Source organism: Notolabrus celidotus, chromosome 1, assembly GCF_009762535.1.
Source record: "Notolabrus celidotus isolate fNotCel1 chromosome 1, fNotCel1.pri, whole genome shotgun sequence".
In the NCBI taxonomy this organism is placed as follows: Eukaryota; Metazoa; Chordata; class Actinopteri; order Labriformes; family Labridae; genus Notolabrus; species Notolabrus celidotus.
Window position 1 is genome coordinate 41112335 of NC_048272.1, and position 25996 is coordinate 41138330.

The 25996-nt window shown below is 42.6% G+C and overlaps 1 protein-coding gene across 1 annotated transcript; it reads left to right on the forward strand.

The window, feature by feature from the left end:
* The first annotated feature begins 14299 nt into the window (after positions 1 to 14299).
* On the forward strand, positions 14300 to 17289 carry LOC117821810 (olfactory receptor 52K1-like). Its single transcript, XM_034696324.1, has 3 exons — positions 14300 to 14497; positions 14589 to 14663; positions 15621 to 17289. The coding sequence occupies exon 3, from the start codon at positions 15659 to 15661 to the stop codon at positions 16604 to 16606; it is 948 nt and encodes a 315-aa protein (XP_034552215.1). The 5' UTR covers positions 14300 to 14497; positions 14589 to 14663; positions 15621 to 15658; the 3' UTR covers positions 16607 to 17289.
* Positions 17290 to 25996: the final 8707 nt, after the last annotated feature.

Here is a 25996-nt window from a genome sequence, read left to right on the forward strand (position 1 = left end):
CCGTTTACCAAATATGCTGCGTATCTTTTTGTTGTTATACTGGCTGACAGAACAACCACTCATCAACCCTTTACTGTACGGATTAAAGATGTCCAAAATACACATGGTTTATAAAAGTATGTTCTTCCGGGGAAACGGGGGGAATGTTTGATAAAGTCCACATGAACATCTGTGAACATTTAAACGTCTCGTCTATTAGTAGGATTAAGTTTTTCCATAGGTCGTTATTATTTAGGGACAGTGGGTGGAATATGAAATAGAGCAAAAGACTGAGGATGACATGCAGCCAGGCCGGGGGGGCTGAGGATGAACCAGGACCTGAGCCTCTGTATGTATGAGGAACCAGAGCCCAGTTTCTTCTTAAACAGTTCTTTGGAGGATTTACTCAGGGACTACATTTCATGTGCTAGTCAGGAGTCCCAGTCTGAGCACAGAGATGTTCGTCACAGTAGTCCGGGCACCACCTTCTGGCTACCATATAATCACTTCTGATTCTTATTCTGTTGGCCGCATCCTATTTATATTTGATCAGGTATGCTCAGACCATCACCATGCTCCATTACAAAAACCTGCAAGCCTGCACCGTAAGTAGGTGTTTCTTTAGGCAGAAAGCAGAGTATTTTTAGTCATTTCCAGGGGCCTCTTTGGATTAACTCCTCATTGAGGGAACATCAAGTATAGCTTGGATTTTGTTTAAAGTTAGAAGAGACTTTTCAATGAAGAGTTTTCAAAGTCATGTAAAAAAAACTCAAAGGTCACAGCTGTGGCGGCTTGTCCAAGTTTTATGACTCACAATGAAACAGGAAGTTGTTGTAAGTCAAACATAGGGTCCAAACTGCCTTACACCAAAGTAAAGTAACCCCCCCACACACAACATGATAATATTCAGTCTTTGTAATAGCACCACCTACTGGTAAAATTTCAATAATAAAATTAACCACTAACATGTTATGTGCAGGAGGAGCCAAAAACACCCTAACAGGCTTGTCGAGTGGCCCTCCATAGAAAATAATCAACACAAAGACAAAGTATTAATGTAGAAACAGAATATCTACATACAAAACAAAAAAGATTAATAAGAGGGATTCATATTTAAAACAATGATGAAAAGAAAAGAAGGGAAAGTTAAAAAACAAACAAAACACAAAAGAACAAAATATTTATTTATAAGTTGGGAAAGTAGGGAGATTATGTGTTTGTAAATATGCAGTAAAATTGAATCATGTTGCATTACTTAAAGGTGACATATGATGCTCTTTTTCATCAACATATATTGGTCTAAGAGGTCCCCAAAACATGTCTTTAAAGTTTATACTCAAAAAAACACTTTGAAATCAGATTTTGGCATTCCTAATTTTTTTTTTCTCTTTTTTCTTTTTTTTTTTTCCTTTTTTTTTTTTTCTCCATCTCCATCTAAGTGTGTTAGGTCTCTCTCTCCTTCTCTCTCCCTGTCCCTTTGTATATCCTTATGTAATCTTTCTTTCACTTTCTCTTATTTTTATTTTTTTTTGGCCCACCTAGGTGTGCACGCCCTCTTTTACAGAACATGATATTAGCTGCCAATAAAAGATAGGCCAGAGTTCTAAGAGGGATGGTGATGGTTGCATGCACACAGTCACAAGCACAGAAGAAAAAGGTGCAAGAATAAATTGCATTAATATTTGACAGTTTGTGACAAACATGACACAAACCAGAAATATATATGCAGACAAGAGAAAAGAAAAGAAAATAAAGATTTTGGCATTCCTGTAAACCCCTCTTTTTCCACCCTGCTCAGAACAGGCTGTTTTCTCTCTGACCACGCCCCCTCAGGAAGTGGATGTGCCCTCGGCTGTCCAGCAGGTTGATCTAATGTTTACATGTAGGCTGAATATACACGGCTGCTCACAGACCTGCGTTACTTCAACCCTCTGAATCTGATCCAGAATCTGATCCTGACGGAGAGGCGCCTGCAGCAGGACCTTTCTGAACCATTGGTCACAGATTTAGTGTTTCTTGTTGTTTTATTTATCAGTATGTCGACGTGTGTCTTGGTACACAGCTACAAACATGTAGCTATGTGGCTATGCAGACATGTGGAGTAAAACCGACCTTTGTGTTTATTAAGACAGCCTACAACTAGCATGCCTCCCTCCTAAGCTCCTTGTTAGCACACATGTGTGCAGGGAATGAAAAACAGAGGAGGGGTTGAGTTGTATTTTATACAGTCTATGGGCTGAACAAGCTCCGAGCTCTGACTCCGTTACAGACTGGATGTCGTTGTGACGTAATAAAAACACTGAAAACTGAAACGGCTGGTTTCAGCACACATTTACAGAAAGGTGGAGAAATCAGAACAGGGGCAGAATGGATTCTTTTCATTTTGGGGGGGGGGGGGGTTTGTAGACATGCCAGGGACACATATTTCAGGTAGAGAACCATTAAAAAGTCCATTTTGCATGATATGTCACCTTTAACTCAGCTAATAGAAGTTTTATGGTTTGTTTCTTGAATGAGTTGAAATTTGTGTTACTTGTTATATGACCAGGTAAACTGTTCCAATAGTGAGGGCCTCTGTATCTGATGGAAAACTGAGAAAATGTTGTCCAAAAGAAAGCTGGATGGAGTTTAATTGCAGACCTTGTTTGGTAAAGATGGATCTGAGAGTTAAACTGAAATACAATCTGAAAGCTTACTGGGAGTAAGTTGTGAATGTATTGAAAGACAAAAATATTAGTTTGTAGACGGTGAAGATCAAAGATGGGGAGGATTTGTAATGATTGAAAAATAGGCTGCTTCACAGACTAACTCAGATATGGTCGCCTCTTTAGGCCTTCAAATGTTCAGATTAAACCATCTGAGAACATCACCACCTCACTCCACCTCTGCAGAGCAGATAACATCATTACAGACTCCACACATCCCAGCACTGTGACTCTCTGTCAGGCCCTGCAGGTCAACTAAAACACACATCCAGATTCAAACGACTTTTCTGCAACAGCTGTTCACTCAACACCAAAAATCACTGAGACTCATGAACACTCACTCAAGTTGCTAACAACCTGCACCTCAGGTAACTATCATGTGTAACATTGATATCGTTGTACTGTTGTTCTATAGTTTCATATATTATATGTATTTGCACTGCTAGAGTTTCACTCCTAACTCGCTCTATGTAGAGCAATCAAATCTCTTCAGAACAAGTTCAAAACAAAGAACCTGTTCTGAATGTGAAAGCTGAGATAAAAGTGGAGTTTCCCCATGTTCTGGACATGGTATGCACAGAGAGACCCCGTGGACTACACACAGATAGGCCTCAAAGTGAAGGCATGAAGCCAGTGACGGTTCTAGACCAATTTTACTGGGGGGGCAGGCTGGGGCCAAGGGTGTTGTCAGAGGGCAGTGTTGTAGTCGAGTCCCCAAATCCGAGTTCGAGTCGATTCCTCAGTCCTGTGTTCCAGTCCGAGTCCGAGTCCAAGTCACCAGAGAAAAATATGAGTCCGAGTCCGAGTCGAGTCCTCATGACTTGAGTCCGAGTCCAAGTCGAGTCCTCACCGATAATATTATATATTACAAGGAGGGCAGCCGTTTGAATCCAAACTATTGACTGTTAGACTGGCTGTGTGGACCTGGTCTGGCTGTGTGGACCTGGTCTGGCTGTGTGGACCTGGTCTGGCTGTGTGGGACCTTTTGGATGTGTAGGAAACACATTTATTTAATTAACATTAGTGTTGGAGCTATTTCCATCATTTTATGCCATAAATATAAATGATTCTAATATATTCCTAATCATTTTACTTTATGTCATTTATATGTTGTTGTTTGTATTAAGGGCAATGTCATGTGCATTATCATTATTTTATTTTAGTAAGCATTTTGATAGTTTGATGGTTTTCACCTGGATGGGCAGGTAAGATAGGAGGGGTGGACACAGGGAGAGGTGAATGTTGTTAGTTTTTTTTTTACCAGAAGATGTTAGAGCACGAGGACGCTACAGACTGTTTAATGAGAATCTATCTTGTTTAATAAGACTTCAGAGAATCTGAAGTTTTTACTGGACATTTAAAATGTGTCTGATCCTGTACGATCCGCTCACCCCCAGCGCCGTGGCCGGTTTGATTTTCAGTTTTGATTTTAGTAAATTGACGAGGTCTGACTGCCACTGCAGTGAGATTCTAATGAAATCCGGCCGGTGTGTCTGGAGATTAATTTATGAATGAAGTCACAGCGCTGTGTGACGTGCGTAAATGATCTTCAGCTGTGCTTCAGTTGATGAGGGGACGCGCTCAGAGATTCTGCTGCACTGGGATCACTGCTGGTGTCAAATAAACTAACAATAAATCAAACAACTTAATAACTTTGGTTTAGTTATTTTAGTCACTAATATTACCGTTATACTAACACAGTAAAGTGATGAACGGTCTCAAGAAACATCTCTCTCACTTTTGGGTTCATCCTGTACAGATGTCTGTTAAAGTTTGAGCTGGTCTCTTTCCTTGATGGGTCTCTTAAATCTCCAACATGTCTCTCTGCTCTCGCTGCATTTACTGTGAAATCTTTGAAAGAAAAATGCACGGCTGGTAGCGTCTTTTAATCCTGGCAGACGTCACGTGCACGCGCATGCAGGCGGACACTGATGCCAGCCCTCGCTCTGAACGGAATACATTTTATGAAACATACAAAATCTAACATGAACATTAAAACAGTCTGGATCAATATATAAGCCTAAGTCCTCCTCTCTATCATCCTCTCTATCAATGCTCGAGTCCGACCCCAAGTCCGAGTCATCAGCGCTCGAGTCCGACCCCAAGTCCGAGTCATCAGCGCTCGAGTCCAAGTCAAGTCACGAGTCATCAGTGCTCGAGTCCAAGTCCAAGTCACGAGTCCTGCAAAAGGTGACTCGACTCGGACTCAAGTCTGAGTCCTGGACTCGAGTACTACAACACTGTCAGAGGGACACATTCAACCCTGACAAAAGAGACTGAGAAGGGCGAGGACCGGCTGAGAACAAACTGGCAAAACATCAGTGCATCCCTATATACTAGACATATATATACTACTGTGTACTAGATCAACATGCAGACTGACAGCAGCTGTTTGGCTGTTTACACTCAACAGGAGTCCCTTAGTGCTCTAAGGGACTGGAAGCAAGTGCCACACGCATGTGTTCCGCCTGTAACATCAGCGCAATACCGAAGCTTTTTTTATTGTATAATATTATTTTGGTGTGGAGGGGGGGCCACAGGGGGGGTCCAGGTTCAGTTTTACAGGAGCACTGGCCCCTGTTGGCCCCTCCCCAGAACCACCACTGCATGAAGCTGCTCCATGGGGAGCTCATTAGCCTGTTTGCGAGGCTGATTACAGCCTCCACGGTGTCCAAGTGTCCACACTGACGTCTCCGGGGTCTGTTGAGCAGCAGATAGAGCTGCTGATGATGAGTGTGATGAAGGGCAGAGCTCCGTTGGGTCTCGTTACTGTGCAATGATACTGTAAACATGATGACACCAGAGTCCCAGCACCCTCTCTCTGTCCACCTCACATCACACTCAGACCCAAACAAGGACAATCACGTCTTTAAGTAATTAGGAAATCAACTTTCACTAACGTCTCTCACTCAGTTAGAATCAGGTCATTGTTTCCAGGACTTTGGTTATTTCCATGCAGGTTGTTTCTTTATGAGGAGACTTTGCCCTAAAGTAAGAGTGATTACATTCAGTACAGTCAATATGCACTCTATCATAACTTCAACAAGTATGATCAGTTTTTACAAAAATAAAACATCAAATGTTTTTAAAAAGCCCAAACAGGGTCAAACAGGGTGTCATTTATCAACGCTGTGAACTAACAAAACAGGGCCTGAAATTCACGTACGCCACTTCTCACGCTCAGTTTGAGATCTGTAAAACAGAAACACGACGGATAATGTGCGGACAGGTAAGCAAACTGTGACGCAGGCATACGCACGTTTTGGAGGCAGGGGAAATTGGCGACTCAGGTGGCGGGAGGGTGAACTGAAGTCAGATCATATTTCATGTTTTTTACACTAAGTCTGCGTGAGCACAGTTTTAAAAATGATACCTGGTTTGAAGAGCTTCAGTAATCAGGACATCAGTTACCACGGCTGTAAAATAAATCACATTTCCAACATCCACATGCATAACAACCACATCAGAAACGACTTCCTGAAACACAAGAAGAGACGGCGTGGTTCAGACAAAGGTACTGAGTAAAACCTGCAGACCAGCAGGAAGACTCAGGAACCGTATCTAAAGCTTCATAAATCCAGCAGGCCTTAGCATTCACTTTAACCTGTTGTTATTGAGAGGAACAAATAAAAAGGCCCTGAACACTGAGTACATCATGAAGCTGACATGAGCAGCAGCATTAACTAGCTAGCTTCAGTAGCTGACTACAGCTACACAGTTAAGCTTCTTCTCTCACACACACACACACACACACACACACACACACACACACACACACACGCACGCACACACACACACACACACACACACACACACACACACAAACACAAACACAGAGTCTGGAGACCATGTTTTTATCTTCATACCAGCGAACAAAGGCTGAACGCAGGGACTCAATGTGTGACCTAACATGACGAGCTGACCTGAATCTGACTTTCTGACGTGAGCATTACTTTTTCAAAAACACATCTGAGCAGAGAAAGTTTCATTTCTGGGAAACGCCTTTTAATCTGTACCGACTCAAATTAACAGTGTAATCTGTAATCTGTAATCTGTAAACTACCTGCAGGCCTCACATTCATCCAGGAAACTACACATCTGAAGCTACACTGGTCAAGTTTCAGCAAGGTTAAGCTACCTGTTTATATAGCACAGTTAGCTTTAGCTAGAGGTACTAGCTAAGCTGCTAACTGATCAACCCCTGGCTGTTTCCTGTAAATAGAAAATGTAGATGAAGTCACCTCTTTAAAGTTCAGTCTGTTTTCTACGATGTAAAACTCCTGTTAAAGCTAACTAGCTTAGCATAGATCTCAGTAACCTTTGACTGGAGATGAATTCACTTGAACTGGTAGTTAAACTACCTTTATATTATACATTTAAATGTGAATGGATGGGATGTATTTAAATATGAATATTACTCAGAGATACATTCAGACAATAAATCAACATTCTGAAGTGGTTCAGGTTTTATATCTTTGATTCTCAGACACAGCCTCTCTGCCTCCCTGTCAGCTGCTTCATCCTTTACTGTGACTGTACTTGCTGCTCTCTGCCTCTAGAGGGCAGTCTAGCTTTCTGTAGGAAGGAGACATATTCTCAGCTCAGCTCTCAGTCAATCTCAGACAGGCTGAGTGTCAAAGAACTGACCAATGAGAAACAAGTTTACCTTCATTCATACCTGTGTTTGAACCTGTGTATTTATACTTCTTCTTCTTCAGAGGTGACACAATGTGAAATAACTGCAGGTCTGCATAAAGTGGACAGTGGAGGCTCCCTGTTCTCCCTCAGTCACATCTAACACGCTTACCTGGGCTGAGTTCAAGGCCTGCATTGATCGTCTGTAATAAAGCAGCCGTTAGTAAATATCTGGTTCCTTCATTATTCAATTCAATTCCATTTCAATTAAAAAAACTGTATTTGTCCCCGGGGGGCAATTTAAGGCCCGTATGAGCAGCACTGAATACAAAAAACAGACACTTAAATTATAAGGATTGTAAAAAAGAAAGCATGTGGACATAAAAAGTGACATCAGAGGCTGGGCAGCATTTCATCACAGAGCTTTAAACTCTGTCCTTTACATCCACCCACTCTTACTTTACTTATGTTTAACCCACCTGGACCTACCTGCAGGACTTATGACCTCATCACTAGTTAGGAACCAATCAGAGTGCAGTATGAAACTTACAGTGTGATACATCAACAAACACTGAGACTTATTTACCTCCCTGTAACATATGTTCATATTTCAGATATATTAAGTGTCCTATTCAAGATCAAATACACAGAAGTGAATTCATCCATCTTTTCTCTAAAACATGTGAGACTAGTATTCAAAGAGGAGCATGTTCTCTAAACATAACCCTGTAAACGTTAGCAGGTTATCATCTGTAATGAAATCTCTCCTGTAATCAGCAGTGTTAGCTCGGTTTGATTGATCTGTGCTCAGGTGACTCCAGACATCACTTACCTGTGCAGTGAATAAAATCATGAACTCAGCAGCTGACGGTTTTCAGTAGAATCTCTGTCCAGGATCAAAGTGATGATATTTCCAGCAAACAAGTGGAGCGGGGGGGTTCAGGGGGCGTGGAGAGTGCAGCGATAGCGGTACAATGACTTCAAGTGAAACTATCTGTTTTTAGTAATAATGCAGTTTTATTATTTTATGTCTTTATTTGTATTCTTAGCCACACGCTTACCTCAGTTCTGTTATTAAATGAGTCATTTTTCAGATGAATTTCAGTTGTTTTAAATTGATATGTGTCCTCACTCAAAAAGACACTCTCGCTTATCCTCCAATATTTTTCAACCTGATTAAACTATTTTTATTTTGTTTATTTATTCATATTGTCCTGTAAAGTTTCTGTTAATGTAGCTTACCTTTATACAGCTAAACTTCTGTTAGCTTACCTTTATACAGTGAAACTTCTGTTAGCTTACCTTTATACAGTGAAACTTCTGTTAGCTTACCTTTATACAGTTAAACTTCTGTTAGCTTACCTTTATACAGTTCAACTTCTGTTAGCTTACCTTTATACAGCTAAACTTCTGTTAGCTTACCTTTATACAGTTCAACTTCTGTTAGCTTACCTTTATACAGTTCAACTTCTGTTAGCTTACCTTTATACAGATAAACTTCTGTTAGCTTACTTTTATACAGTTCAACTTCTGTTAGCTTACCTTTATACAGATAAACTTCTGTTAGCTTACCTTTATACAGTTCAACTTCTGTTAGCTTACCTTTATACAGTTCAACTTCTGTTAGCTTACCTTTATACAGTTCAACTTCTGTTAGCTTACCTTTATACAGATAAACTTCTGTTAGCTTACCTTTACACAGTTCAACTTCTGTTAGCTTACCTTTATACAGTTAAACATCTATTAGCTTACCTTTATACAGTTCAACTTCTGTTAGCTTACCTTTATACAGGTAAACTTCTGTTAGCTTACCTTTGTACAGTTCCACTTCTGTTAGCTTACCTTTATACAGTTCAACTTCTGTTAGCTTACCTTTATACAGTTAAACTTCTGTTAGCTTACCTTTATACAGGTAAACTTCTGTTAGCTTACCTTCATACAGGTAAACTTCTGTTAGCTTACCTTTATACAGTTCAACTTCTGTTAGCTTACCTTTATACAGTTCAACTTCTGTTAGCTTACCTTTATACAGTTCAACTTCTGTTAGCTTACCTTTATACAGGTAAACTTCTGTTAGCTTACCTTTATACAGGTAAACTTCTGTTAGCTTACCTTTATACAGGTAAACTTCTGTTAGCTTACCTTTATACAGTGAAACTTCTGTTAGCTTACCTTTATACAGGTAAACTTCTGTTAGCTTACCTTTATACAGTTAAATTTCTGTTAGCTTACCTTTATACAGTTAAACTTCTGTTAGCTTACCTTTATACAGGTAAACTTCTGTTAGCTTACCTTTATACAGGTAAACTTCTGTTAGTTTACCTTTATACAGGTAAACTTCTGTTAGCTTACCTTTATACAGTTAAACTTCTGTTAGCTTACCTTTATACAGTGAAACTTCTGTTAGCTTACCTTTATACAGTTAAACTTCTGTTAATGTAGCTTACCTTTATACAGTTCAACTTCTGTTAGCTTACCTTTATACAGTTCAACTTCTGTTAGCTTACCTTTATACAGATAAACTTCTGTTAGCTTACCTTTATACAGGTAAACTTCTGTTAGCTTACCTTTATACAGTTCAACTTCTGTTAGCTTACCTTTATACAGTTACACTTCTGTTAGCTTACCTTTATACAGTTACACTTCTGTTAGCTTACCTTTATACAGTTATTAAACTTCTATTAGCTTACCTTTATACAGATAAACTTCTGTTGGCTTACCTTTATACAGTTAAACTTCTGTTAATGTATTTTACCTTTATACAGGTAAACTTCTGTTAGCTTACCTTTATACAGATAAACTTCTGTTAGCTTACCTTTATACAGTTCAACTTCTGTTAGCTTACCTTTATACAGCTAAACTTCTGTTAGCTGACCTTTATACAGTTCAACTTCTGTTAGCTTACCTTTATACAGTTCAACTTCTGTTAGCTTACCTTTATACAGTTAAACTTCTGTTAGCTTACCTTTATACAGTTACACTTCTGTTAGCTTACCTTTATACAGTTATTAAACTTCTATTAGCTTACCTTTATACAGATAAACTTCTGTTGGCTTACCTTTATACAGTTAAACTTCTGTTAATGTAGCTAATCTTTATACAGTTAAACTTCTGTTAGCTAACCTTTATACAGTTAAACTTCTGTTAGCTTACCTTTTTACAGGTAAACTTCTGTTAGCTTACCTTTATACAGGTAAACTTCTGTTAGCTTACCTTTATACAGGTAAACTTCTGTTAGCTTACCTTTATACAGTTCAACTTCTGTTGGCTTACCTTTATACAGTTCAACTTCTGTTAGCTTACCTTTATACAGATAAACTTCTGTTAGCTTACCTTTATACAGTTCCACTTCTGTTAGCTTACCTTTATACAGTTCAACTTCTGTTAGCTTACCTTTATACAGTTAAACTTCTGTTAGCTTACCTTTATACAGCTAAACTTCTGTTAGCTTACCTTTATACAGTTCAACTTCTGTTAGCTTACCTTTATACAGTTCAACTTCTGTTAGCTTATCTTTATACAGTTAAACTTCTGTTAGCTTACCTTTATACAGTGAAACTTCTGTTAGCTTACCTTTATACAGTTAAACTTCTGTTAGCTTACCTTTATACAGTTAAACTTCTGTTAATGCAGCTTACCTTTATACAGTTAAACTTCTGTTAGCTTACCTTTATACAGTTAAACTTCTGTTAGCTTACCTTTATACAGTTAAACTTCTGTTAGCTTACCTTTATACAGTTAAACTTCTGTTAGCTTACCTTTATACAGTTAAACTTCTGTTAATGCAGCTTACCTTTATACAGTTAAACTTCTGTTAGCTTACCTTTATACAGTTAAACTTCTGTTAATGCAGCGTACCTTTATACAGTTAAACTTCTGTTAGCTTACCTTTGTACAGTTATCACCACAGACATGGTGAAGGATCAGGATTAAGTTTCTATAGGTTCCCTGAAGAAGGAAAGCTTGGATATTATCTGTTCCACATACAGACATAAAGTTTTACAGCATCCAGAGATCATTTAAAGAGTGCTCCAGATGTTTACATTATGGTCTAATATACATTAACATGCTTAGCACTGAGCTAAAGAAGAACCCGTTTAGTGATGTCTCTTTTTATTCTGTTCCGTTTGTAGCGGGAAAGTGCTAACCATAGAAATGATGCTGCATTGACTAACTGGTCATACGTCAATGTCGCCGCCATATTGGTGGTGGCATTCTGGTAAGACCACATACACATGTATGGAAACATGGACTGTTGTTATATTATGAATCTGAATTTTTTTGCTTCAGAAGTCACCTCTTCAAATTTTCTAAAACTAACTTCAACTTTCATTTTTCAGCATTTTATGTGTTTATTTTATTTTTATTTAACCTTTATTTAACCAGGTTGGTCCCATTGAGATCAAAGAATTCTTTTTCAAGGGAGACCTGGCCGAGACAGTCAGCAGCAAAAAACACAGAGTTACAGACATAGACACACAGAGAACCGAACAACACTTGATTTGTATGTCACAGAAAGAGCTGTTACCTAGGAGGCAGTTGTAACAAGATACACTAAAAACAACGACATCCTGAAGATTCAGCTTCAAGGTCTTTCATTTTAGATTTAAAAACATTCAGTATTATCAAAATATTTCAGTTTGTAAAATTCAGCTTATATATTTTTGATATTTTGGCATCTGAATTTAGTCTAACGATTTTAATATCTTAAATATTTTCATTCTGAATTTGTGAACACTGAAAAATGATGGTGGAAATTCAAAGAGTTGAATTCACAGGGAAAAAATTGTAATGCATAACTAAATATATAGTGCCAGAAATTCAAAGGCGTTTAAAATTCAAAACTGACATCAGCTCCAACATTAAAGAGAAACAGAGTGAGGAAGACCTGTGAGGCCGGGGTTCCCGTCCTGCACCAGAGATAAAGAGACTCACCCTCCAGGTCCAGCAGAGAGACACAGCCGGTCACACAGGACATGTCTGATGTGTTCCAGCAGACACAGACATGATGAAATGCTCTCCTTCATGATACAAAGTTAAGATTTTATTCAAACATATGACCGCATCTTTCAAAAGTACAGACAACCAGACATAGTGTCTTCTTAATGATAGTAACATGCTAAGAGTCGCCACAGCTTCCTGTACACAAGCAGGAAGAGAATGTAGCGGTGCTGGAAACTGGTGATGTCATCATTAGAATAACCTCTGACCTCTGACCTGCCAAACTTCATTGACTTCTAAAAAGTTTGTCTGAACTCTGGTGTTGTTGCAGAGATGCTGCTGCGCTCTGTTGGGGGATTGGACTTTGTCTCTGCAGCCAATGGCAGCGTCAGACGCTCAGCAGGGACAGGTGGACGGAGGGATGGATGAACCAGAATTAGCAGCTGACATCATCCACCTGCAGATGGGACAGACTCCGGCTGAAGTAACAGCTGCTGATCTGTTCGAGCTGGAGGGTGAGCAGCTCCTCAGGCTGACCGTCACACATCCTGGATCCAGAGCAGTGATCATCAGACTGAACTGATCTCCTGATTCTGAGCTGCTGCTGTCTTTGTGCTGTTTGTGTTCAACGTGCTGAACTCACATGGTTCAAACAGGCTGCAGAGAAGCTGACTCTGACTCCTGCTTTAGTCTGCATGATGGTGTGGGGGACTTCAGCGTGTGGTTCTCTCTGATAAGATCGACCTTCAGCCCCTCTGCGCTCTGTCTGCTCTTTTTTTTTTACCTTTATTTTACCAGGTAAAAAATGTTTGAGAACCAGTTCTCACTTCCAAACATGACCTGACCAAGAGGCACAACAGGAACACACACACATGTAAACTACAGTCACAAATAGACATATAAACATAAAATAGAACAAAGGGAACAAGTAAGAAGCAATGTGCGTGAGGTGTAAGAAAAGTATGTGTGTATATAGAAGTGTGCATGTAAGTATGAAGGTTACCGTGTGTCTGTAGGTGAAGACACATTTATGGTCACATCCTGGCATCACTCAGCGTCAGAGTGAAAGGTTTTATGTGACGTGTATTTTCTGGTGAAGCTGTTCAAAGGTTTGTTTTCAGAGTGGAGGTTTCTGTCGGTGTGTTGACACGGATCCTTGTCCTTCATGAGAGGATCAGGTGGTTTGTTTGTGACGTTCTCCTCTGCTGCTCTGAAACGACTCCATGAGACGGAGTGAGAAAGGCTGCAGGGAGGAAACACTTGGGTTCATGTTTGACTCTGTTGAAGGTTTTCAGACTAACCTCAGGCTGACTTCTCCGTCAGGGTCGGCCGTGAAACGCTGACAGGAAGGGTTGGTGACTGTTTCTGTACCAAATCAGACGAAATGTTTAGTCTGAGCTCGGTGCTGCAGCCGTCTGAGTGGCTCTGATGTGTGAATGTTGTGGATGAGGTAGAACTGTATTTGATCTGTTGTGTGACTACAGCTTTAAAAACCCTCAGAGCTCCATCTGAGAGTAACCTCAGATATGTTCATGACAGAGAGGAGAAACCATGATCGTCTCTGTGTGAGTGAAAGGTGAAGTGAATGAGTCCGTCAGTGACCCTCACTGACCCCTCTGAACAGAAGGATGAGATAAACCTCAGGTTGGAGCCTCACAGTAATTCAAAGTCTACAGGGAGGCGTGACTCGTGTGGATGCTCCCTAACGCTGTGACGGCCTCAGGCTGGATCATGTGACATGAAAGCAGCGTTACTGCAGCAGCTGTTGTTAGTGTGGCCTTCAGTGACGCTCTGTCAGCTCACACCCGTGTGACCTGTTGAAACACCTGGCAGCATGAAGTGCAGGAGGCCTGTGTGGAGTCTCTGCTGAGTGGCCCGACCCTGGTCTTCTCTGCTCCCTGTTGCTTGTTGTAGCAGCTGATTGGTCCTCATTTCATCTCACCTGTGCACCTCCAGCCGACTGAACCACCCCCTCCACGAGTCCCTGACTCATTTCAGTGAGACTTGGTGCTTTAGAGGCTGTAGGTGCATCACCTGAGGGGGTTGTGATTGGACGACAGGTGTCACTTGATGGATGTGATCTGTGCATGATGGGCTACTGTCCGTGTCAGATCTGATCTAGGATCAGTGAAGTGTGGTCTGCTGGTCTCAGAGAGAGAACGTCCCGTTCAGGTCAATCAATCCAGTTTGAAACACGGGATATCCCGGCTGACGAGGGACGGCTGGTGACCCTGAAGGTCAGACTTTTCTCTAATGTTCACAGAGAAACGTGTTAAACTTCACTCTAAACATCACAGAGTATTTAAAATCATGTGCTGCACGCTGCAGGGGGCGCACACTGCTCAGGCAGACATCAGATTCACAGCTGGACTGAAGAAAACAAGAGCAGAAATAAATCTACAGGTAACAGTCTGTGTGTGAGGTGTGTGAGTCTGAACACAGTCTGTGTGTGAGGTGAGTCTGAACACAAAGTCTGTGTGAGGTGTGTGAGTCTGAACACAGTCTGTGTGTGAGGTGTGTGAGTCTGCATAGAGTCTGTGTGTGAGGTGAGTCTGAACACAGTCTGTGTGTGAGGTGTGTGAGTCTGAACACAGTCTGTGTGTGAGGTGTGTGAGTCTGAACACAGTCTGTGTGTGAGGTGTGTGAGTCTGAACACACAGTCTGTGTGTGAGGTGTGTGAGTCTGAACACAGTCTGTGTGTGAGGTGTGTGAGTCTGAACACACAGTCTGTGTGTGAGGTGTGTGAGTCTGAACACAGTCTGTGTGTGAGGTGTGTGAGTCTGAACACAGTCTGTGTGTGAGGTGTGTGAGTCTGAACACAGTCTGTGTGTGAGGTGTGTGAGTCTGAACACAGTCTGTGTGTGAGGTGAGTCTGAACACAGTCTGTGTGTGAGGTGTGGGAGTCTGAACACAGTCTGTGTGTGAGGTGTGTGAGTCTGAACACACAGTCTGTGTGTGAGGTGTGTGAGTCTGAACACAGTCTGTGTGTGAGGTGTGTGAGTCTGAACACACAGTCTGTGTGTGAGGTGTGTGAGTCTGAACACACAGCTGACTGTTAGCTCAGGATATCTCTCAGGACAGTCCCAGCCTGGACTCCTCCTCCTCCTTCCTAATTTCATTGTATGCAAGTCACACAATGACAATAAAGGCATTCTATTCTATATTCCATCACCTCAGCAGGTAGGTGTGAGGACAAATCTCCCCTTTGCTGTTCTATTTGGACTTTCAATGTGGACGACGGTGGATCTGTTGAATCCTCTCGTTGAGCAGTGTGTTCTGAGCTCATTGGAGAGTTTGGTCGGCTCTGTAGATCTCACCGTCAGCTGTGAAACACCTTCTCTGTTTTCTCTTTCTTTTCAGACTCTCTGAACTGAAACCCAGAACCCGGAGGAGGGAGGATGGAGAACGTCTCCTCTTACAGACTCTTCATCCTGGATGGCTTCAGTGAGCTGGGAGCTCAGAGGCCCGTCCTCTTCCTCCCGTTCTTCATCATGTTCGTCCTGTCACTGTTGGCCAACTCTCTGCTGCTGTACGTCATCATATCACAGAGGAGCCTCCACTCCCCCATGTTCATCCTCATCGCTGGCATGGCGTGCGTGGACCTGAGCCTCCCTCTGTTCTTCGTCCCCAACATGCTGCTGAGCTTCCTGTTTGACTGGAAGGGGATCTCTCTGATTGGCTGCCTGGTTCAGATGCATTTCATTCATTTTGTCGGAGCCTTTCAGTCCACGCTGCTGGTCTGGATGGCTGTGGACAGATACTTTGCCATCTGCATGCCCCTCTTCTACCATGAGCGCATGGCTTTACCAGGATTCCTGAAGTTTGTGATCCCCGTGGTGTTCAGAAACTTCTTCCTGAACACGCTGATGGTCGGTCTGGCAGGAAGGTTGTCGTTCTGTGTTGGGGAAGTGATGAACCACTGTTTCTGTGAGCACATGGCGTTGGTGCAGCTGGCCTGTGGGAGCACCTCCATCAACAACCTGGTGGGGTTACTGACTGCGTTTCTAATCCCTGTAGCCGACTTCGTCTTCATCGCCGCCTCGTACGTGGTCATATTCAGCTCGGTGCTGGGTTCAGGAAAGTCCGGGGTCAAAGCCCTTCACACCTGTGTGACACACATCGTGGTCATCACCGTCAGTCTGACCATCGCACTTGTAGCTTTCCTGTCGTACCGGATCAGAAACGGTCTCCCTGCAGGCGTCCGGGTCTTCTTCAGCACCATGTACCTGCTGTTCCCGAGCTGTTTCAACCCCATCATATACGGCGTCAGGACCACTGAGATCAGACAGCAGATCCTGAGGACACTGATGTGGACTCACTTTTTCCAAACTGCCCCCCGTTCCTAAATCAGATCCTTCATTCATGAGAACAACAGAGCAAAGACGAGAAGTTGGATCAAACGTACGTTCACAGCTGAAAATGACTCCACGAGTTAAAGTCAGAAGACATCGGGACGCTGCTTCAGCTTACCAGATCAATGATGGACGACTACAGTCCTTGAAGCAGGCGGCCTACCTGTGGCCTGTTGCCCCTTGCCGTTCCAACAGTTCTGATTGATCCTATGAAATATTCTCATATTTTGAGATATGTAGTTTTACAGTTTTCAAGCTGCAGGCCATTATGATCTAAACTAGAATACAAAAACACTTGAATACATCACATTTACACTGTCTGAGAGAACTGATGGAAAACATAGAACTTTAACGATGTGCTGATTTACAGATATGTACCTGTACACTGATGAGTCATCCCACACCATGAAGCTCAGAGTCTGAACATAAACCCCAGTTTATTATTCCTCCCCTGCATCCATTAGACCGGTCACTCTTTAGGGACACACAGCTGGGTCCAGGAGAGTCTGGTCTCTGCTTCGTCATCCTGATACAAACAAACAGCATCATTAGAGACTGTAAGCGTTAGTTCAGCAGCAGGTCTGAGAGAGGGATAGAGGGAGGTGAAGAGAGAGAGAGAGATGATAGTGGGGAGACGGATAGTAGTAGTTGTAGCAGCTGGAGTCTGGCACGTCCACAGCAGCAGAGATCCAGAGGAACCTACAAGACAAGGGAGCTCAGGGACTCCAGAAAGGTCTATGGTTAGTAACTTTAATGGGACTGAGGATGACATTTTCCAATCTGTCCGATGGGCGAGGACGGACGCCCGACAGAAACGTCTTTGTGAAGAATTAAATCAAAAGAAATAATCTGAATAAATAATCTGAATAATCTGATCTTTGAAATGTAGGAAAGTTATTTATTCTGTAGATAAAGAATGATTGAATAATACATACACATGTTACAGCATGTATCCAGGCTGGGGGGGGAACCAGGAGTACACATGTTACAGCATGTATCCAGGCTGGGGGGGGAACCAGGAGTACACATGTTACAGCATGTATCCAGGCTGGGGGGGGAACCAGGAGTACACATGTTACAGCATGTATCCAGGCTGGGGGGGGAACCAGGAGTACACATGTTACAGCATGTATCCAGGCTGGGGGGGAACCAGGAGTACACATGTTACAGCATGTATCCAGGCTGGGGGGGAACCAGGAGTACACATGTTACAGCATGTATCCAGGCTGGGGGGGGAACCAGGAGTACACATGTTACAGCATGTATCCAGGCTGGGGGGGGAACCAGGAGTACACATGTTACAGCATGTATCCAGGCTGGGGGGGGAACCAGGAGTACACATGTTACAGCATGTATCCAGGCTGGGGGGGGAACCAGGAGTACACATGTTACAGCATGTATCCAGGCTGGGGGGGAACCAGGAGTACACATGTTACAGCATGTATCCAGGCTGGGGGGGAACCAGGAGTACACATGTTACAGCATGTATCCAGGCTGGGGGGGGAACCAGGAGTACACATGTTACAGCATGTGTCCAGGCTGGGGGGGGAACCAGGAGTACACATGTTACAGCATGTATCCAGGCTGGGGGGGGAACCAGGAGTACACATGTTACAGCATGTATCCAGGCTGGGGGGGGAACCAGGAGTACACATGTTACAGCATGTATCCAGGCTGGGGGGGAACCAGGAGTACACATGTTACAGCATGTATCCAGGCTGGGGGGGACCAGGAGTACACATGTTACAGCATGTATCCAGGCTGGGGGGGGGGACTAGGAGTACACATGTTACAGCATGTATCCAGGCTGGGGGGGGAACCAGGAGTACACATGTTACAGCATGTATCCAGGCTGGGGGGGAACCAGGAGTACACATGTTACAGAATGTAGCCAGGCTGGGGGGGAACCAGGAGTACACATGTTACAGCATGTATCCAGGCTGGGGGGGAACCAGGAGTACACATGTTACAGCATGTATCCAGGCTGGGGGGGGAACCAGGAGTACACATGTTACAGCATGTATCCAGGCTGGGGGGGGGGGGGGGGGGGGGGGGGGGGGGGGGGGGGGGGGGGGGGGGGGGGGGGGGGTGGGACCAGGAGTACACATGTTACAGCATGTATCCAGGCTGGGGGGGGGGAACCAGGAGTACACATGTTACAGCATGTATCCAGGCTGGGGGGGACCAGGAGTACACATGTTACAGCATGTATCCAGGCTGGGGGGGGGGACTAGGAGTACACATGTTACAGCATGTATCCAGGCTGGGGGGGGACCAGGAGTACACATGTTACAGCATGTATCCAGGCTGGGGGGGAACCAGGAGTACACATGTTACAGCATGTATCCAGGCTGGGGGGGGAACCAGGAGTACACATGTTACAGCATGTATCCAGGCTGGGGGGGGGGAACCAGGAGTACACATGTTACAGCATGTATCCAGGCTGGGGGGGGGACCAGGAGTACACATGTTACAGCATGTATCCATGCTGGGGGGGGAACCAGGAGTACACATGTTACAGCATGTATCCAGGCTGGGGGGGAACCAGGAGTACACATGTTACAGCATGTATCCAGGCTGGGGGGGGGACCAGGAGTACACATGTTACAGCATGTATCCAGGCTGGGGGGGGGAACCAGGAGTACACATGTTACAGCATGTATCCAGGCTGGGGGGGGAACCAGGAGTACACATGTTACAGCATGTATCCAGGCTGGGGGGGGAACCAGGAGTACACATGTTACAGCATGTATCCAGGCTGGGGGGGAACCAGGAGTACACATGTTACAGCATGTATCCAGGCTGGGGGGGGAACCAGGAGTACACATGTTACAGCATGTATCCAGGCTGGGGGGGGGGAACCAGGAGTACATGTTACAGCATGTATCCAGGCTGGGGGGGGCAACCAGGGTATATTCCACAGTATCTTAATATTTAATCAGTGACGATAACGTTCACAGTCTGACATTAATTTAACATTTCAGGATCTCTCTCTGCTTTTATTTAATAGTTATTCCAGAATATGTACCCAGATTATTCAACTGTTAGATTAAGATTACTAAAAAAAGTGTTTTACATGTGCAGTAGAACACAACTGGTCACTAATCCTTTAGTGCAGAACATTGCTTCTCATTACAGAAAATAAAGATTACTGAATATTAATATCAAATTAATATACCAAAACAGATTTTGACAGGTGCTACATTCACCCTAAAGCCTGTTTCTTCTTCTCTTGACGTCTGAGTAAAGTTCACTTCTGGGTCACTTAAGTGTCGCCAGATGAAAAATGTCGAAATCAGATAAAACTCTTGTTATCTGTTTTCCCCATTTTTCAATTGAGCACAAAAACGGAAATCCGAAATAGAGTTGTTATCCGTGTTTTCATTTTTGGTTTTATTTTGAAAATCAAATGAGCGAATGATACACAGATTGTTGAGGTCTGTAGATGGATCAAGTTTTTGTTAGTGTGGTAAAACTTTACTTTTTTTTCTTAGCAAAATAATGTTTAATTCATGTTGAAGTAATACATCTACATATATACACAGTAACACATATATGTGTGTAAATACTGTATATATACATACAGTATATACAGTATTGAAACAACACAATGTGTTTTTATATACTGGATATATGTATATATACTAGGGGTGACCCAGACTAAGGATTTGCTTAGTCGAATCTGATTCATCAGATTTTGCCCATAGTCGACGAATAGTGGAATGTTTGTTGTTTTTCCTTATTGACCCAAAGTCTGCATGATGGTGACCACATGACAATATTACACATAACCCTTTACAATTAAGAGACTCATAGCTTAAAGTAAAAGGGACAACAGAATATTATAAGTATAAAACTTAGATTTTTTTAATCTATATTGCAAAAACAACGAGGTGATGAAGGAGAGAAAACTCAAATAAGGCCACCATCCGTTAAACATGGAACAACGCTCCACTATAGAATAAGGAATCAGGAGATATTTAAACAGTGTTCACACAGAGGAGAGCAGCACTGTGGAGGGTAGTTTGTCCAACTTAAAGCTGGAGTAGGAGATCCTGAGAAAGCTGCAGCAGTTAGCTTGATTTTGAAAGCACACAGCCGAACAGAGCCCTCCCCCTCCTTCAGAGCAGCCTGTAGGGAGAGGGGAGGGACACGCCTCCAAACACATGAACGCGCTGTGGCAGACTCCAGCTGGAGGATGACGTCACGATAGCTAGCTGTGGAGCGGCGAGCGATTGACTTTATTTTCATCGGAGGAAAAACACGTCTATCTCCCATGTAAGTAAACCGCTTATATTACCACATTAAAGAATAATGTAATTAGTTAGACTGCACAGCATAGCCTGCATGTTAGCTTTACGTGTGTTTGTTTTTTATCATCTGAAATACAGCTAGAGCAAGTTGTTGCTGCCGGGCTAATAACTCCTGGTTAGCCATGTTTATTTTGATTTAGCATGTCATGATGTTTAGTTACTAGACGGCTACAGTGCCTATATATATATTAGCGGTCACCATTGTTGACAGTCTTCATTTTCGTGTTGGAACTACAACATATTGACTGTTTTTTGTGCTTGTTAGAGCTCTCATGATGACTTCTGATTACGATCCTGAGCCAAGCACCTCAGGTCAGAGAGGACGAGGCCGGGGTCGAGTGCAAGGCAGAGCCAGACGAGCGAGAGGGAGAGCAACGACCGGGGACGAGCTCCAGATCCTGGGGACAGCAACAGAAAGTTCCGCCATGCTGCACAGGCAGGTTGTTGTCTGGCAGCATGGAGCACTTGGTGCAGGTCATAGAGGAGTAATACCTTGTTGCTGTATCTGGAAAATCCGTGACCCTTACCCAGATCCACATGGACAGTATAAAGGTTTCAGTTGGAAGTGAATGAAACTATGACATGATTACATACAATACTTGTATGGTGACCCTTTAGTTCCTTTGTATATATTTTATCTTCATGTAAAAAAATACTTGAGTGTGCTGTGTTAACATTTGTTAAATAAATCTTTAAATGCACACTGGCCTTCTCTCTTCAAATCACAAAATAATTTAAATCCATATCAAGTAACATACAACATTAGAAACAAATAATTGCAATATCAAAGAGTTGTTTTACATTTACTTTTATTAGAAAATGTATTTATTACAGAAATAAAAATAATGGCTGTTGAAGGTAAACATGTTGGCGTGGATCATCCGGCCTCCTTGTTCTCTTCTTTGGCATCCCCCAGTTGCTGTCAGCTTTCTGTGTAGGATTTAGCTCTGGAGGTCTGTGATGTACTTGTAGTCCTTACCCACCTTCATTGTGTACAGGCTCCACTTTTTTGACTTCTTGTTAAATATTGTGCAATACCTGACATAGAAGAAAGAATCAGAAGTTTAGTCAAAGGTTCTCATTATCTTACAGCACTGTGCATTTGATTTCGATCATAATAACCCTTCCTTCAGCCCCGTATGTAAACAGTTATTTCTTCTAGCCATGCAAGGAGTTGACACCACTATCACTAGTGTGTGCTTAGTGCCTACTGCAGTGTGTATTGTGCACATATGGTACATATACTGTATTTCTTATTGATATCTTGAATATTATCTAATATTTTCAGAGTAAGTGATGTCAAAATGTGCTCTCTCCCTCTTTGGAGAGGAAGACTGTGCCCACAGATTATTAATACAATTATTCTGTGTATTTGATTCCTTGTTGAACACTTTTATTCATGCTTTCCTTCACCAAACCAAGCTTTTAGAGAAGCAGCTAACATTCACAGGATTTTTTATCAGCCAAACTTTTTGTCTCTCATCTCTTTAGTCTGTATGGTGTGGTCTCAGATTGTGATTTAGCATGCAGATCACGTGAAGTGAAAGAGAATGGTTTGGATTTTATTTTGTGCGGACATTAAAAAAACCCTTCTGCGTACGTAAATCAAAAATAGCTCATAATAAAAAAGAGAGCAGTATTTATACCTCCACGCAAGCAGTGGTCAAAGCAACGTTCATGTTCATGGAGTTCTTATCGGGCCTGAAACTCACCGGTCAGAGGGGGACTCCGAACACATGAAACAGCTGGGGTGGAGGCCTCTGCGTCCCGTGTTTTAACGGTGTGGACGTCCATGTTTCCTTCTCGTAGCTATGAAAACACAGACAAGACGGCATTTAGACTTAGTACAACACCCCATTCATGCTGATAAAGAGCAACCGAAGAGCTACCAGCTAACAGACTGTATACAGGTCTCTATAAAGAGCTAGCAGCTAACAGACAGTGTACAGGACTCTATAAACAGAGCTACAAGCTAACAGACTGTATACAGGTCTCTATAAAGAGCTAGCAGCTAACAGACTGTATACAGGTCTCTATAAACAGAGCTACAAGCTAACACACTGTGTACAGGTCTCTATAAACAGAGCTACACGCTAACAGACTGTATACAAGTCTCTATAAAGAGCTACAAGCTAACAGACTGTGTACAGGTCTCTATAAACAGAGCTAACAGACTGTATACTGGTCTCTATAAACAGAGCTACAAGCTAACAGACTGTGTACAGGTCTCTATAAACAGAGCTAACAGACTGTATACTGGTCTCTATAAACAGAGCTACAAGCTAACAGACTGTGTACAGGTCTCTATAAACAGAGCTACAAGCCGTTAGCCGGCCGTTAGCATTAGCCGAAGTTATCGCTAGCTGTCTCATAGATGAACTAAACCATGAACACAAAGACAAATGAAATGACATGATTACCTGTCCAGTAGAAAATCAGCAACCATGGTGTCGCTTTAGAGACCCTTCAAATCCTTCAGCCGTCGCAGAAATGCAGCCCGAATATTGACTCGTGTTTGTATCTTCATCCAGTGTTTTTAAGTCGTCTCCTTTTCCATCACAGTCTTCCTCTTCTTGCTCTGTTTAGCGGCAGAACTTGAGGGCAGAACTTGAGCTAAATCGTTGGTTACTCTCTCTCTGACATGTTTATCAGATGTTCTGCGTTAGTGAACAGCCTGTTGATGACGATCTCAGTCAGGTCACGCGCACTCCTGTAAACAGGAGGTGTGTCTTTCGGCAGGTCACAGGTCATCCGGCCGGTCAGCCAATCATTGCGCTCGGTGGTGAATGAATGATTGGACAAACTTATTGCAGTCTAGCTGCTGACACAGACAACTGAGATTTCTCATCTCAGTGTTAGATCACTTTGTGTATTACTCCCTATCGATGTATACATCGCTTTTTGCTCGTGATTGAGAAAAATGTATCAAAATAACATGTCCTACTCCACCTTTAAGATAGAGGGCTGAGCTCGTACAGTATTCACTAGGACCATGGTTAGAATGCATGTTGTGATTTTCAGACAGGTGCTACCTTGCCAAGTGTGAAAGTTCATCAAAAAGTTTTGAAAAGTTGCCTTTTTGAGTTTTTATCAGTGAAATTTCAGAAATTCTTTGAGCCACAAAGCTGAGCTGGCTGTATATTCATCATGGGTGCATGTACAAGGTTTGTGGTGATTTTGGAGTCACTGGTGGCAACGAGGGACGCATGGTGTACGAAAAGGCACGATTTCCACACTTTACCGCAAAGGCGAGGAGGCCTGAGGACACCTTTTCTTGAATAAATCCTAGATGCTTTAAGATAGAGGGCTGAGCTTGCACAGTATTCACAAGGACCATAGGTGCAATGTGTGGTGTGATTTACTGACGGATGCTACCTTCCTAAGTGTCAAAGGTCACTGAAAAAATGGTAAAAACTCACCTTTTTCTGTGTTTTTCATCAAAATTTCAGAAATGCTTTAAACTACAAGGCTGAGCTGACTGTGTGTTCATCATGAGTGCATCTACAAGGTTTGTGGTGATTTTGGGGTCACTGGTGACAACCAGGGCTGCGTGGCGTACGAAAAGGTGACTTTGTGAAAAAGGCGTTTAGGCAAGAGGACACATTTTGCTTAATAAATCCCACAAGCTTTAAGATAGAGGGCTGAGCTCGTACAGTATTCACTAGGACCATAGTTAGAATGCATGTTGTGATTTTCAGACAGGTGCTACCTTGCCAAGTGTGAAAGTTCATCAAAAAGTTTTGAAAAGTTGCCTTTTTGAGTTTTTATCAGTGAAATTTCAGAAATCCTTTGAGCCACAAAGCTGAGCTGGCTGTATATTCATCATGGGTGCATGTACAAGGTTTGTGGTGATTTTGGAGTCACTGGTGGCAACGAGGGACGCATGGCGTACGAAAAGGCACGATTTCCACACTTTACCGAAAAGGCGAGGAGGCCTGAGGACACCTTTTCTTGAATAAATCCTAGACGCTTTAAGATAGAGGGCTGACCTTGCACAGTATTCACAAGGACCATAGGTGCAATGTGTGGTGTGATTTCCAGACAGGTGCTACCTTCCTAAGTGTCAAAGGTCACTGAAAAAATGGTAAAAACTCACCTTTTTCTGTGTTTTTCATCCAAATTTCAGAAATGCTTAGAACTAAGAGTCTGAGCTGGCTGTGTGTTCATCATGAGTGCATCTACAAGGTTTGTGGTGATTTTGGGGTCACTGGTGACAACCAGGGCCGCTTGGCGTACGAAAAGGTGACTTTGTGAAAAAGGCAATTAGGCCTGACGACACCTTTTGTTTAATAAATCCCACAAGCTTTAAGATAGAGGGCTGAGCTCATACAGTATTCACAAGGACAATAGGTAGAGTGTGTGGTGTGATTTTCAGACAGGTGCTACCTTCCCAGGTGTGAAAATCCACCAAAAGGTGGTTAAAAGTCGCCTTTTTGAGATATTTTCAAGGAAATTTCAGAAATCCTTTCAGCTAGGAGGCTGAGCTGGCTGTATGTTCATAATGGGTACAAGTACAAGGTTTGTGGTGATTTTGGAGTCACTGGTGGCAACGAGGGCCACATGGCGTACAAAAAGGCACGATTTCCACACTTTACCAAAAAGGACACCTTTTCTGGAATAAATCCTAGATGCTTTAAGATAGAGGGCTGAGCTTGCACAGTATTCATCATTACTATAATTTCAATGTGTGGTGTGTTTTTCAGACAGGTGCTACCTTCCTAAGTGTCAAAGGTCACTGAAAAAATTGTAAAAACTCACCTCTTTCTGTGTTTTTCATCAAAATTTCAGAAATGCTTTGAACTACAAGGCTGAGCTGACTGTATGTTAATCATGACCATGTGTACAAGGTTTGTGGTGATTTTGGGGTCACTGGTGACAACCAGGGCTGCGTGGCGTACAAAAAGGTGACTTTGTGAAAAAGGCGATTAGGCCTGACGACACCTTTTGTTTAATAAATCCCACAAGCTTTAAGATAGAGGGCTGAGCTCGTACAGTATTCACAAGGACCTTAGTTAGAGTGTGTGGTGTGATTTTCAGACAGGTGCTACCTTCCCAGGTGTGAAAATCCACC

Bases quoted from the DNA above. Each gene is read 5' to 3' on its own strand.
- LOC117821810 (XM_034696324.1), top strand. From the start codon at position 15,659: ATGGAGAACGTCTCCTCTTACAGACTCTTCATCCTGGATGGCTTCAGT.